The 16,612-nt window shown below is 33.2% G+C and overlaps 1 protein-coding gene across 12 annotated transcripts in view; it reads left to right on the forward strand.

Moving 5' to 3' along the window:
• The window catches only part of LEPR (leptin receptor), a 78,293-nt gene that overhangs the window by 32,515 nt on the left and 29,166 nt on the right, over positions 1-16,612 (forward strand). For all 12 annotated transcript variants that reach the window (XM_019731856.3, XM_019731832.3, XM_088791188.1 and 9 more), the window contains 3 exons: positions 5,308-5,516; positions 9,466-9,611; positions 11,642-11,786. In XM_019731856.3, coding sequence (XP_019587415.3) covers positions 5,308-5,516; positions 9,466-9,611; positions 11,642-11,786 — 500 coding nt within the window. The remainder of the gene's footprint in view (positions 1-5,307; positions 5,517-9,465; positions 9,612-11,641; positions 11,787-16,612) is intronic.

A 16,612-nucleotide genomic window follows, 5' to 3' on the forward strand; every position in this document is an offset into this window, starting at 1 on the left:
TTGAAATAGTTTGGGATTAGCAAAGTAGATTTTTTTGGGTAACATTTATATAGATAACCACTCTGAGATTTAAAATAATTGACTTGATTAAATGATATAGAAGGCTATACTAAATTTTCTAATTCCTGTTAACTGGTTTGTCTACTATGTTTTGCTCTTAGTTTGTGTCACAATCAGAAATTTGGAGGGTACCCATTTGGTCTTATTCCTGTAATAACTTAGTATAAATCTCTTAGAGAAGTTTTAACATCTTCATAGAAAAATGTTCTGGGAACAAATAATTTGACCAAAGGTCAGAGGACAGAATGTGCTTTCTATAAACCACTGTGTCTGCCGAAAATGAAATTTCAATACTAAATCTTATACATCTAATTTCTGTGTAGAAAAATTGACCAAATGGTGAAATTTGTAAAGAAGCCATTTAAAATTTATTTGACAATTTTTTTTTACTGTCTTCACTTTCAAGTAAAGTTTACTCATATATAGAGAAATTAAATAAATAGTGGCAGAGAGAGAGAAAGAGAGAGAATTGGGAAGGGATAAAATATTTTGCTGCATAAAAATTTTTGAAGAATTTCAAAAATTCTTAAGTTTTGGTTATGTTAAACCAATGTATCTCTTTCTTATTTTAAAAACTTGATTATCACTTTAATCCTTATATTTAAAATGATCAATTTTTTAGGGTATCATTTGATGTTCATAAATACTTAAAACTTTTAAAAGTCTTTTGGAAGTAAAAAGTTCTTGTTCTGACTTTGGCAAATAACAAGGCTTCACACAAACTTGGAAAAACTGCTGTCATAAATATGAGAAATATCTAATGTTTTCCTAAAGGAAAAATATGCTTTGAAATAATTCTATAATTCTCTAATGTTCCTATTTATAGAAATATTAACATGACACAGTTAAAATATTGTTTAATTGGAGCCACTAATGTCTTTATTAATCTCCTAAATAAAATGACAATGGTAACAGTAAAATTTATCATATGATAATAAGACATGTTGGATGTAATGAAAAGAGCACTGAACATGGGAGCACAAGACTTCAGATGAGTTCCAGGTCTATATTTTTGGACTATTGCTGGGGTTGAAAATTGCATGACTATGTTTATGGACACCAAAATTTGAATTTCATATAATTTCCATTTGTCATAGAACATTCTTTCTTTTTTTTTCTTTTTAAAAACCAGTTGAAAATGTAACAAACCAATCTTAACTTACAAGCTGTACAAAACAGGTATATTTGGTTTGTTGGGTTGTAGTTTCCTAACTCCTGCTTAGAACATCCAAAAATTAGTTTTAGATTGATTCCTAGGGTTTCATGATGGGGTTATTTGTTGTGGTGGTTTGGAAATTTTTAGAATGGAGATGCTTCAAGAAAAACAAATTTTGAATTACTGTTATATATATTATATAGTATATGTTATATATAGTCATTATATACTTATGGATGTATGCTATATGTTTTATTTTCTTTGTGTATATTGAAATTATAAAGAAAATGAAGATTGATTAAATAGTGAAATTGATTAACAGTGAAATATTAGAGAAACCACAGAGTTAATCTAATTGGTAATCAAATTTATTCTACAAATGTCCACTGTGTTTAGAAAAGGATGGCATTGGCAATATCATCTAAATTAACACAGTGTAATTCTACCTTTTTTTTGTTTTAGAAAAGAAAAATATCACTAGAATTTCTTATCCTTTAAAAAGTAGTAGTTGAGAATATATGTCTTATTTTCTCTTCAGTTCTATTTTTGCCTTAAAATTTGGGAGTTCCTCAGTCAAAATTTCTGACATAAAATACCACAATTGATTCAATTTACTTTATACCCTTTTGATAAAAGCTTTTATTTTAATATTCGAAAAACTCATAAAAGGCATGGTGTGACGTTTTTAAAAACTGTATTTTATTGTCTTTGTTTAAACATTTAGATAAAATTGAAAATGCTAAGTCGTTTGACCGTTGCACCTCTGATTAAAAAAAGTATTTTATGGGTGTACAGGACTTACAAAAATATTTTCATATAATTTCCTTTGATATTCATAACCACCTTGTAAAATAGATGGTGCAGGTGTGTTCTTTATTTTATTGATTAAGGAAACGGGGGTTCACAAAATGCCCTTACATGTCTGTGGTCTTATGGCTCCTAAGCAAACGGAAGAACTTCAGTTTAAATCTCGGTGTTAATTTAGTGTGCTTTTCTCATTATCCCTTACACAGTACCCAGTAGATGGCTTTGCACATTAAAAGGTCTGTAAATGTTTTCTGATTGATCTTTTTAGGACTAAATTAATACTAGGGTCTATGATAAATTATGAAAGTGTATCATAATTCAAAACATTTAATACTAGTGGGATGTGTATGGAAAGATTAGGGCCCATTTCTTTCATGTTGTGTTTATATCTGAATGCTCATGTATGTGCTAGTTAGCACAATTTCTAAAGCAACACTTCCTCCACACTGAATTTTTAATTAGTATATTTATCACTTACAGTTTTTCCCCCCAAAGAATTGCAAGATATCCGAAGGCAGTGATCATGCTTAAATATGAATACTCTCTCCCTATCTCTAAGTTCTTTAAAAAGCATAGAGTGGTTTGAATAGAAGGCAAGACATATTTATGGACAGAATGGGGCTAGCTCAAGCAAGACAGGGGAATTTGAGGCATTGTATTCCCCCCTCCCTACTCCCACCCTGAAGTCTTCTCATTTACAGCAAGGCTTAGACTAGGGGACCAAGCAGATTAAAAAAAACACTAAAAATCAGAAATAACAACTCTCTGTGTCTTGGTTGCATGCTATTATTCTTCATGTCTTGAGTTAGGTAACTTTACCCAACTAATTACAATTATATTTTAAGGTTAACCCATTCATTTGTAGGTTTACAATGATTGGCAAAGTATTGCTTAAGTTTCTTTTCCTAGATTTTTGTTGTTGTAAACAACTTTAGAGAAATAATTAACACACAATAAACTGTACATATTTAAAGTATAAAGATAATTTTTGATAAATGAAACCAGTCATAAAATCATCATTATAATGAAGAAAATGAATATATTGCCAATCACAAAATTCCTTCCTGCCCCTTTTTAATCTCACCCTCCACCCCTACCTGTGGTACCCTACCACTACCATGCCTGCCCCCCACTGTCCTCAAGCAATGTCTGATCTGCTTTCTGTTACCATAGGTTACTTTGCATTTTCTAGAATTTTTTTAAAAAATAAACTCTTCTTTCTTTCTTTTCTTTTTAAAAACTTTTACTTATTTAAGTGTGTTTTTCCGGGACCCTTCAGCTCCAAGTCAAGTAGTTGTTTCAATCTAGTTGTGGAGGGTGCAGCTCACAGTGGCCTATGTGGGGATCGAACTGGCAACCTTGTTGTTAAGAGAACCACACTCTAACCAACTGAGATATCTGGCCGCCCCTAGAATTTTTTATAAATGCAATCATACATACTTTTGTCATTATTTTATATGGCATGATTTTGAGATTCATTCATGTTGTGTGTATTTACTGGTAGTTCATTCTTCTTCCTTGCCGAGTAGTATTCCGTTATATGGATATAGCACAATTTGTTTATCCATTTACCTGTTGATAAACATTTTAGTTGTTTACAGTTTTTGGCTATTACAAATAAAAGTGCTACAAGTCTCTGTACTTATTTGTATACAAATCTCTAAGGAAATATGCTTTCATTTCTCTTGGATGCAAACCTGGGAGTGGAATGTGTAAATCATATGTTAGGTGTATGTTTAACAACTTAAGAAATTGCCAAACTGTTTTCCAAAGTTGTATTATTGTACTTTCCCACCAGCATTGCGTTAGAATTCCAATTCCACTACATCCTGTTCAATACTTTGTATGATTAATCTTTTTCATGTTAGCCATTATAATATGTGAATAGTGGTATCTTATTGTGGTTTTAATTTGTGTTTCCTGAATAACTAATGATATTGGGTTCTTTTCACATGCTTATTTTCATTCTTCTATCTTCCATGGTGAAGTGACTGTTGAAATCTTTGCCTATTTTTTAATGGGATTTTTAATTTTAGTATTAGTGAGTTTTTAGAGTTCGTTGTATCTTCTGGATACAAGTGCTTTATCAGATAGATGATTGGCGTATTCTCTCAATCTATGGCTTGTCTTTTTGTTATCTGTATCTTTCAAAGAACAGAAGTTTTCAATCTTGACAAAAGTCCAATTTGTCAGTTTGTTCTTTTATGGATCAAGCATTTGATGTTGCAGCCAAGAATTTTTACCTAACCCAAGGTCACAAAAATTTTCTCATGCTCTCTTCTGGAAGTTTCATAGCTTTAGGTTTTAAATTTGAATTGATAATCCGTTTTGAATTAATTTTTGAATCTGGTGTGAGGTAAGACTTGAAAGTTGTTCTCCCCCCTCCCCCACCGCCCCTGGCATATAGATATCCCATTGTACCAGCACAATTTATTAAAAAGACTACCCTTTTTCTACAGAACTGCTTTTGAATCTTTGTAAAAAATTGGTCTCTATTCTGTTTTCCATGTAAGTGTTGGTCTCTATTCTTTTCCAGGAACCTTATTTTTTCTATCTTTACACTAGTAGTCCATTGGCTTGAATATTGTAGCTTATTAATTATAACTTCTTGCATTATTATGTTAGTCGTTGCTTTAGGATTTATAATATAGGTTTTTAACTTATTATAGCCTGATATTATACCTCGAAGTGATATTATACCACTTCACTGCATGCTGACATATCTTCCTCCTCCCCAAGCTTGGTGCTAATGTCATACATTTTACTTCTACCTATGTAAAAAAACCTCACACTACATGGTTTTTATTTTTGCATTAAACAGTAAGTAAATATTTACCCTCTTAGTTAAATTTTATTTTCTTTGTGTGGAACCAGACTTCATCTGCTATCATTTTCTTTTTGCCTGAAGGTTTTCCTTTAGCGTTTTTTTATAATGCACGTCTCATAGTGATGAATCATTTCAATTTTGGCATGTCTGGAAAAGCCTTTATTTCATGTTTATTTTGAAAGATATGTTCTCTGGATATAGGGATTAGGATAGCAATTTTCCTTGCCTTTCAGTACGTCCTCGTTGCTCACTATTGTCTTGCTTATATTATTTCTGATGGCTCACCTGCTTTAACCCTTATCTTTGTTTCCCTGATATAATGTATCTTTTTGCCAGATGCCCTTTAAGGTGGGTGTCCAGAGCAGTTTATCTCAATTTGGATTTTGTGTCCTACATTTTCAATATGTCCAGTACCTTCACAACTATATTAATATTTAGTTCTTCTTTCTTCATATAGGCCGGAAGTGTTAGAAGAGTCGCCCCTGGTCCCCCAGAAAGGCAGTTTTCAGCTTGTTCAGTGCAACTGCAGTGTTCACGAGTGTTATGAATGTCGTGTGCCGGTGCCAACAGCCAAACTCAACTACACTCTTTTTATGTATTTGAAAATTACATCTGCTGGAGTCATTTTTCAGTCACCTCTGATGTCAGTTCAGCCTATAAATATCGGTAAGTTATAGGAAAGATCATAGATCTAAACAGGAGTCATCCAAACAGGTTAAAGATTGATGAAAAGTTTGTCACTAGCTTACCTTGCTTTAACCAACACTGTAATTATGGTAACTGTAGTGCTGGGGTGGGGGTGGGGTGTATCAGGAGCAGATTCTGGAATGATTTAACAGTGGTATTGTTATCTGTGCAGTTATAACTAAATTCTTTCTTGTAAACAGTTTGATTTTTTGAAATCCTGGATCTGTCTAATGGATATGTATTGTTGGGTTATTACTTTTTCACATCTCAGACAACTATTTATGAAAATAATTAGAAGCCTTTTTTTGGCTTGAATTTATTCCTTCAATAAATATTTCTTAGAGGCTCATGATTTAGGGTCTGGGGAAACAGTGGAGAATGAGACAAAGCTCTTGCCTCAAAGGGCAGGGACAAATAATAGCAGGCAGAGATAAACAGCGAAAAAGTAAACAAGGAGTAATTTACTATACAAATCTGATAACGAGAAAAACTCAAATAATAGGCAATTTTTTTAGTACAAGGATGCCCCAAATTTCTTTTGATCAACTTGAATATATAACTACAAATGTGAATAGAACAGGTACATGTTAACTTAAAGTATTTGACCCATTAATTCAGTTTTGTGTGCATATGTTAAATTCGATATTACATATAATATATAATTTAACAGTGTTACCATTCTGCACTTACATTTCCTGAAATAATTATATATAAATGCTTTATATGCCGCTTTTCATCATTGTTTTTGACATCACTAGAGCCATTTTTTAAGGTATCTGACATAATTTTCCACACAATTTCTTCTTTGCTTCTTTCTAAGTTACCAGGGATATGACAATTTTTGAATCTGCACATAGCATTATATTTTAACATTAGGGCTTTCAAATAATTTGTCATCTAGGAATATATTTATGATATTCACAACATAATTACAATGATATCCCAGCAATTCAGTCACGAAGTTCTACCTCAGGAAAAAAGATGCAAAATGTATATTAAATATCATCATCATCTCTTTTTAAAACCAAATCTATCAAGTGATTTTCAGAAGCATTTGGCGCCATCATTGAATTGAATTGTGTTTTTTTTTTTAAATAAAGAGAAAGTGCTATGATAGACTTTATTAAAAACTTTAAAAAGAATTTTGTCTTTTTCAGGGACAATTTTGGGGAATTTTTTTCTTGTATTTAGGTGTTATTATAAAGTATACTGTAAAGTCCAAAAATTGTTAAGTGCCATGAAAGAAATGGTGTGATGGAGAGTATTAGGGGTAAGGGTTGTAATTTCAGCTATGGAAGTCACAGATAACTTCTTTTAGGAGATAACATTTGAGTTGAATAGAGATAGCCATGCAAAAATCCAGAGCAAAAGGTACTACTACAAGCAGAAAAAATAGCGTTCACAAAACCCTTGAGATGAAATGAGCTTGGTTGTTAAAGGAACCAAAGAGAAAATCCTTGTGTTTGGAGTGAATGAGGTAGGAGAATAGTTGGAGGTGTGGTCAGAGTTATCCGTATCCAGATCGTATCATCGGCTATGGTTTTGGAGTTTGGATTTTTTCTAGTTGCAATGGAAGCTTTTGAACCAGGAGAGTTATATGATCCGGTGTATGCGTGTGTCTGTGTGTGTGCATGTACGTGCATACATGTGCATATTTAGTAGTTACTCTACATGGGAAGAAGAAATTGATGGGGAAGAGGGGAAGGATAGTTGCAAGGGTGGAAGCAGAGGGTCCAGATAGGAGGCTGTTGGAATTGTCCAGGTGGCTTAGGGTTAAATCAGTGGAGAAGTAATGATCAGACTTGGGATCTATTTGGGAGATGGTGCTGACTGAACTCCCTAGTGGATTGAGTTTGAAGTGTGAAGGACAGAGAGGAATCATGGATAACACTTAGGCTTGGACTTGAGCATACCAGTGAACGGTGGTACTAGATACTGAGATAGGAAAATTTGGCGGGGATTAGGTGAGTGACACATTATGTTTGACACGCTTTTTAGAAACTGAAGAAATGTTGAGTAGGCAGTGGGATATATGATCCTAGAATTCAGAGGAGATAAATATTTGGGAGTCTCTATCATATAGATGTCTATGGAATTGTATAAATCACCCATTTAGAGTTCAGTGAGAGAAAGACTGAGGAATGATCAGAAAAAGTGAGGCGTAAAGAAATGTGGTGATCTGGAAGCCAAGTGGAAAAAGAATTAAAGCTTTTCTTTTTCCCCCCACAATGAGCAGGTGTGTGGAATGCTTCTGAGAGGTGGGGTAAAATGAATCAGATAATTGACATTGGATGTGGCAAAGGGTAGTGAACTTGATAAGAGCAGTTTCAGTGGACAGTTAAGGAGGGAGACATGATCAGAGTAGGTTGATTAGGGAATGGGATGCAAAGTGGAGAGAGTAATGCCAACTTTTTTGAGGAATATTGCTCTGAAATAAGCTGATAGATGGGAGTGTATCTGGGACTGCATATATAGGGTGGCCTGGGAAAAACTATTTTTAGATTTCGAACATTAAGGAATATTAAGGCAGTTAGGAAATGTACAGTAGTTTATATTTTATGATTTGGTGTTTTTGTTTTGCTTTTTAGTCATGGAAACTCAGTGTATTTCAACTGTTTTTTTTAGACTTCAATGTTTAGCTGTCCCTTCTTTAAAGTAACTAAAATTTGTAATATGTCACGTAAAGTAAAACCTATTAATTTTGACTCGAGGAAAAAGAGAAAAACTATATCCAAATTTCTGAAAACATAGAATGTGAAAAATATTTATGTACCATTTTATTTCTTGAAAATAAAATTTAAATCAGTCAGTGTTTCAAGTTATGATTATTTCTATGTGCATGAGTAATTCCTATTCATTGTAAAAATCTTGAAATAGAAATACACTAAGAAGAAAAATACATCATCTATTTTCTATCTTTTGGCATTTTTTTCTATTTTAATACATATTTATACATATGCTTTTCATTTGTTAGTTTTTACAAATCAGGAATGCAAGTATAGTGTTGTTTAATAAACTTTTTTAAAATTAAAGTTTATTGGGGTTAATAAACTTTTAAAACTAACAATATTAAACATTTTCAATATTCTTCTCAATATGATTTTTAATGGCTGTATAGATTTCCCTTGTAGGGATGAACCATAAATTTATTCAATCAATCCTTTATTGTAAGATGTTTACATTGTTTCTACAAATAATTTAAAGGTTTTGTTAGTTTAAATCTATACACATAGCCACATATCTCCATATTTATATACACAAATGCATATGCATACATAAACACATATGTATACATATGAACTCAGAAATCATTTAGCAGGTTAAACACACCATTAGGCTCAGAAATTTCATCCCCATTTCTGGTGACAAGCTAGGGCCTGCTAATACTGTTTATGACATTTAAAATATGCATGCTGTGTGTTATTTGAGTAGGTGTGTCTGGATTGTTGTTATTCAAAATTAAATGCTTTGCTGAATTTTGCATGCATATTTGCATTAATTCACATTCATATTTGCATTAAGTTTTGCATGCAACATCTGTATACATTTTCCAAATAGTGCTCTGCAAAATTCTTTTTTGTTACCCACTAAAACAAATGGGTAGGTGTAGTGGGGAAAGGCTTCAAATAAGTTTGGGAAATGCTAGGTTAAGTAAAGTTAAGCAGACTTTTTAAACAGCAGGGATTCACGTTTATCAAAATAACCTCGTTTGGTGATTTATGGTTTTTATCACTTAGGGAGAAAGAAATGAAATTGCTATGGTAAGGTATAAGAGAAGACCCAATATTTTGTTTATATAATTAGCCCTTGAATAAGGTCATCCTTTAAATAGTTGAAAGACCAGGATATGCTAAAAGTTCGATTTGACTTCATTTTATGATTATCATAAAAATTGCTTGACTTAAAAGTGTTCTCTTTTTTCCTTAAGTGAAACCTGATCCACCACTAGATTTGCGTATGGAAATCACAGATAGTGGTCATTTAAAGATTTCTTGGTCCAGCCCAACATTGCTACCATTTCAGCTTCAATATCAGGTGAAATATTCAGAGAATTCTACAACAAATATGAGAGAAGTAAGTACACTTTACTAAATAAAAGGAAATGTTGAAATGTAATTAAAGTAAATGTGAGATCCCCAGGTCCTGTAGAAAGTGCTGCCCCCGCCCCGCCACCCCTCCTCCTGCACTGCCCCCCTTCCCTTACCAAGTGTGCACATTCTTTGTGGAGCAGAATCAGTTATAGTTTAATATTATATTGCTGGCTTTTATTGAAGATCAGCATAGGAAATGACCATATAAACAGCATTTCTGCATCTTCTATAAAGTGCTTTTAGAAAATTGTTTGACATTACGCAATATCTCTTATGGATCCATGTTACATATTGAGGAGCATGACTAATTCCTCCAGAATTTAGTGCCAGAAAAAGTTCCTCCTCTGAAAAAAGGTTATATATATTTGATTGTGATCTTGCTTTCCTCTTTCTTCTCCCCTCTTCCCTTTCCCCTCTCTTCTCTCTCTCCCATTTATACACACACGCACACACACACAAACACACACACAGAGTTAAATGGCTACAGGAAGTCCAGTTATAGAAACTCAAATTCATAATTATAATTTTTTTTCACCTACAGATATCCTCTGGTTTCTGATTTTACTTTTAATCTTTTTTTTTATTACTCAATATATTTATTTACATGCAGTGAATGCATTTGTACTGTTAAGTGCAGTAAATCCTTTTCTCAGTCTTTTGGTAAATATTTATTGAGCACCTACTAGATGTCAGGGACTATTCTGCTCTCATCAGGATACACTGGGATAGTAGAACAGGATAAGAGGAGTTTGGTCATGCCGGTGGGACATGGTGGGTTGTAATAGTAAATGGAGGTGGGGAAGATCTCATTGAGAAGGTGACATTAGAGGGGGGAATGGGGTTCCATATAGAGAAAACAGCAATTCAGAGGCCCTAAGTTGGATGAGAAGCTGGAGGCCAGGGGAGTGAGTGAGAGTAAGAATAACAGTAGATGCATCAAAAAAGAGTAGGGGATAGTAGTCTAGTTTCATTGTGTTTGCATGTAGCTGTCCAGTTTTCCCAACACTATAGAATGTTATTAATGTTATCCCAGTAAATATGAATAAATGTGCAATTAAAAAAAAAGTGGGGCAAGGGAGGAGAAGGAGGAAATTTTAATGAACCTCCTGGACCTGCAAGGACTTTGGCACTTTATGAAACTAATTGTTATGTCATTTAGAGGTAAACAACTGTTTTTTTGTTTTGTTTTGTTTTTTTTCGATATTGGCTAACTTTGTTAAGAATTTATTTTCGTAAGGAGCAGGATAGGTATCCTTCATGTTGAGCATGGTAAAGCAGAGTGAAGACTTCTCTGGGCTTCAGCTTTCTCGTCTGTGAAATGGAGAAAATAAGACTTGAAATGCTACCAGTATAGGTGACCTGATACTGTTTAATGTGTTCCTCATCCTTTTCCCACTTTCAGTCTGTGGCACCCCGCAGTCTCAGAGGCCGGCGAGTTTTGGAGTATATCATTTGAAAACTGAATTTATTTGCTAAGCACTTTTTAGCTAGTGGTTGTTTTATGCAGCGTTAGGTCTCTTAGATATTTTCCCTCTAGTTTGTAAACTGTATTTTGATTCACTGCATCTTATCATCAGGCCCAGGTTCTTAATATTATTCATGCCGTTCCTCTGTGATGTGTTCCTCTAGGAACACTTATAGTTCTGTTTACCCTGCACGTCATTTTCTAACATGTGAGTTACACTTGTCAGCAGTGGCTTGAAGCTTCCCAGCAACATTAGGTATATGTCTCAAAATTTGAAAGGTCAATATTCGTTATCATCCAGTTAAAAATATTTGCTGGTTATCATTGTGATCGTTTTCTTGAACTTATGCACTATTTAAAATTTTTTTGGCTAATGCGACAACATATGTTCTTTGGTTATTGATTTCTGTTTAATTCCACTGTGGCCAGCTAACTACTCTCAGATTTTAATTCTTTGAAGTTTGTTGAGACCTGCTTATGATCAGTTTTGGTAAAGGTTCCACGTTGACTTGATGTTCTCATGTGTTTTTTCCAATAATATTGAACAGACTGATGAGATTGTTTCAGCTACATCTCTGCTAGTAGGCAGTGTGCTTCCTGGGTCTTCGTATGAGGTTCAAGTGAGGGGTAAGAGATTGGATGGCCCCGGCGTCTGGAGTGACTGGAGTAGTCCTCTGATTTTTACTACACAAGGTAGGTTTTATGATAATCCCTGCTATTAAGAGGGAAATGTATTTCTAAAGTTACTTTTGGCATATCATAAGAATCTTAAATTTTGTGGTACTAAGAAACCAAAAGGAGGAACACAATATTAATTTTCTATTTAAATTCTATGTTAATGAAAACTTGCATAAGTTTTCCTTTGCAAGTTCCTATGTTAATGAAAACTTGCATAAGAGCTCCCAGGTTTATGTGCATCTATAGCAGTATCTTGTTGAATTACTTTCTTATTAAAAAGATGAGTTAATATAAAAGTTCCAAATCCACACATTCAGAACACTACTTGTGTTGATGTTTCTTTAACTTATAGTTTGAAAATCAGACATATTTATTTATTTGACGTTAATTTTAAATATTACGATTTTATGTGAATAGTACGCGTCATATAATAAAATAATCCTTTTGCTCCTGGTACTTGGTTTTGAGAGTTTTCACTTTTGTTTTTCATATTTTAAAAGTTATCTTTAGCATCAGAAACACTGAGCTTATTCACAACTTCCTTAGAAGTTGAGATGCAGTGTTTTCCATAGGGGCCCAGGTGCCTTAGAATAAATAGTCCTCGCCCTGTCACACGCTCAGCTGTTACTGTAGGATGACACTTCATGGTCCCTTGACAAGTTATCTGATCTGTCACATCGGCAAAACTATTCCTACTCAAACTCACTCGGGTTGATTATGAACATATGGAGATACCAAGTACTGTGTCAAACACAAAGCAGATATTCAACACATTTAACTAAATACGTTTAGTTTTTGATTACTTAGTATTTAAAAAGTAAGGATTAGTCAAAAAGTAAGTAGCATGAGTGGTTTCAGAGATCTGACAGAATTTTATAGAAATCCTGGCCTCCTCACTTATTTGGAATGTTTCTTAACCTTTCTATGCCTCAGTTTCCTCATATGTAGAATAGGGATGTTTTTATATGGATGGAATGAAATAATGCCCATAAAGAACTTACTGCAGTGGCTTACTTACCCTTAGTAACCACTCAGGAAATAGTAGATACTATGATAGTTTATAAATCCCCAATCTCAGTATTCAAAATCTCAAAGTCTAATGAAGGTGAGAGATTGGCATGGTCCATAACTAATTGCTTAGCACCAGTAAGATTGTGAGAAGAGCTTGACAAACTGCTAAGCAAAGGGAGTGATCAATTCTCACTGGGAAAGTCCTGGGCCTTGCATGAACAGATTTAGAAGACATGCATTTCTCATCTCTATTCCTCAAATAATTATTGGGTATCAAAATGTGTATAACGTGATGCTGACAAGCTTTTGGAAGGAAGATTAAAATTTTATACCATTGATTTATGGGCCTTAGTGATCAGCTGTGAATGAATTAACAGGAATGAATAGACAGGAATGAATTAGCATCAAATTTCAAAGCATGTCCCATGGTGGTTTTTATACAGTGGGATGTGGTGAAGTGGGTGGTGAGGAGGGAAGTTTGACAAAGATGGAGAGGCAACAGCCCCTACCCCCAATCTGAGCGGCCTGTGGCTTGCCGCTTTTATTTAATCATTAGGTGAAATGTTTCTCATCCACAAGAAAATGGATTTATTCTTTATTGCTTTACTTCTTAATTAGATCTGAAAACCTACCCTCTCTGCAGAAGAGGGAAATTCTGAAAGACTCATCATTGTTTTTAAAGTTTGCTAATATTCAAATTATACCTTTCTAAAATAATGGTTCTTAGCAATGTTATGTATTTAGCTGGATTAAGATGAAAATTTTGATTCAGTATAATAGTTATTTGTGTTACATTTCACATAAGATTTGTTTTGCTTTTAGACCTTTGAATAGACATATTTTTAGTTCTATTTTACTTTATATAAAACCCTTTTATACTTTTTTTACTTCCCTAGTTTATGTCAATGTCCATAGGGTTAAATTTGCTTGGTTTCTTAACATGTTGGATCATATTTTTATGTTTTCATACATAATATAATCAACTTTATTAATATATACTATAAAGCACATACACATATATGCCTTCCCATATGCAAATATTTAGTGTTTGTGTACATGAAGGTAATAAAGATATGTTTTGCTGCAAAGAAAATTTGTCAATTTATTTGCTTGTACAATATCCAACAATATTACCATTAATAGCTAACCTTTTATTTATTAACTACAAATGTCCCTTTAGTGACTTTAGACATCCCAAACAGAAAAATCTGAAAATATGTGGAAAAAAAAAATCTGGACAGTGAGTAAATAGCTGCTCCAAAGGGTAGAGTTTATTGACTTAGCAATGAGTATGAAGTCTATTAATTCAACAGTCTTGGATAGTTTAGATGCCACTGAGTGGAAACAGATGAATATTAAGGGAAAGATAGAAACTTGCCAAAAGAAAGTATGCTAAGGGCTCCAAGAGTGGGGATAAAAGCTTACAGCGCGTTTGTCTATTACAATGTCATCTACTGTAATTGATGTGTGCTGAATTGCAAATAAAATATACAATTAGGTCATAATTCCCTATTGAATAATAGCAATGATGATGGTAATGATGAGAGTTATAGGGTACTTCCTGTGTTTCCGGCACAGTTCTAAGTACTTTATATATACGTATTATCTTTCTATTCTTTCAACAATCCTTAGTGATAGGTGCTGTTGTTCCTCTCTTATTGACAAAGAAATTGAAATTTAGAGAGGTTAAGTAACTTCTAAAAGTTGATACAATTAGAAAGTAGCAGAGCTGCTGGCAATCTAATTCCAAAGTTTATGTTTGTAACCACTAATATGGTAATAAGGGGATTAAGTGCATAATGCATAATTATGCAAGATTTCCAGTGGCACTAAAAATTGATATTCAAAGCTAATAAGCAGTAAGCTTAGTTACAGTAAGCTTAGTTACATAAAGTATTTTAGTGTAACACCTCATTTCCTTCATGATTCCTGCCAAATGAGGTTTCGGTGTTTGCTTAGGTTTTTAAGATTTCGTTTTGCTGAATTACCTTTGCATCAATTTCCATACTTCCCAGTGCTTACCACACTTGATCCTTGTTCCCTGAACGGTGTGCATCAGCAAAGGATGTTTTTCCAAACTTGGGTACTTGCTATTCTTTGCGCAAAGGGATTTGAATCTTTCTCCCTTAAATCTAGGTATTTACTATTATTAGCTTCTCCTCCATTGTTCACTGATAAGTGCTATAATGCCATCTGCCAAACAGAAACATTTTGTACCATTGAGGCATTGATTTATTTAGAATGAATCAGAACACCTGCTTTATCATTTCCAAATACTTTGGATTTTCCTTTTTTTTTTTTTGAACAGAGGTTACCTGGTATATTGCTGCCACAACAAAAAGAATGCTAAGTATCAGTTACTTTATAGTTACTACTTTTTATTCATTGATGTTAGTGATATTAAAGCTGTACCTACCAAGTGCGGTTAAGGAAGCATTGCTATTCCTAATCAAAGAATTCTTATGGATTCCTATAAAATGAATTGGCTAAGTTCTTTCTCTGTAGTTGTTGGGAAGTCTTGACTTTTAGAGGAAAACCCAGGACTCTAGCAGAACTTATGAAGTCCAACATATTGCATTGAGGTTGTTATGCTATACACTAAAAACAACTTTAGAAGTGCTGAATGCTTGTAATACCTTTATTAATATATTCTTCTTGTTATGAAAGAAAAGGATAAATATTATACATAGTAGATAATTTCTGCATTTCACACTTGGCAGCTCTTATAGTGGGTTAGAGGAAATATTTTCCCCTTAAGAAAATTAGGTAATCTCCAAGAATTAAAAAATCTGTTTATGGAGCTATAATAAAGAAACACATTTTAAAATAACTTTATCTAAAATGTTTTGATTTATGTTCTTTCGAGTAATTCACTAATATTTATCAATAGAATTTCCTCTTTTAATAAAGTTTAATAAAGTTTTAATGTAGATTCTGCAAAGGTATTGCTACTTGGCCATAAGTAGAAAATCATTATTGTTTTCTTATCTTACAAATTAAATATTGTAGAGTATCTCATGTGAGAATAAAATATATGTATTATTTTACAACTTAAATATTCAACATTTACCTCATCAATTTCAATGTATTTGTTCAAAGCAAGTTTTATAAATTGTCAGGTTTTTAATAAATTGTTTTTCTTATTTTTAAGCTAATATTTCAGCATTTAATAATGCCAGAATACTTTGACTTTAATCTTATTCCTTAATTAAGCCTTAACTATATGCATTCGATTTTGAAGTGAAATGCTTTGAGTTTTTGTTGTCTTTAAAACTAAAAGCTTCAACTTCATTTCTGAAAGCTCATTTGTGCTCTTTTAAAAAGTGGATTAGTCTGAGACTTTTGAAGCACTTCAGTAATGAGGTGGGGAGCATATTCAAGGTAGGTTAATCATCTCTCATGTCAGTGCTAGGTACTTGTGCACAGCATGTAATGTACCAGTGAGGCTCGAGTGCCATCCTAGACTAGCTTATAAAGCTAATGGACTGGCTTCTGTCCAGTAATTTCATGCTATTAAGTTTTCCTCCTATTTCTGTTTCATTGTAGACATACAAAATGCCAATATCTTATATGGATTACAAATACAAAGACATTGCAGCTCAGCATGTTATTACAGAAAACAATAAAAACCAACATAGATTTTTAATTCTGTTTTTGGAGGTAATCCAGATGTTATGTATGGAAACAGACATTCGTATTCTAACAGCAAAACAAACAAACAAACAAAAAACGGGTTACCTTAAATTGTACAATCGAAATAGACTGATTGTATAATACACTCTGGCAGAAATAATTTCTTCCTATGTTAACAGTCATTTACTTTTATTCTG

The sequence above is a fragment of the Rhinolophus sinicus genome, chromosome 14 (genome assembly GCF_057876585.1).
Source record: "Rhinolophus sinicus isolate RSI-liver-muscle chromosome 14, RSI-T2T, whole genome shotgun sequence".
Classification (NCBI taxonomy): Eukaryota; Metazoa; Chordata; class Mammalia; order Chiroptera; family Rhinolophidae; genus Rhinolophus; species Rhinolophus sinicus.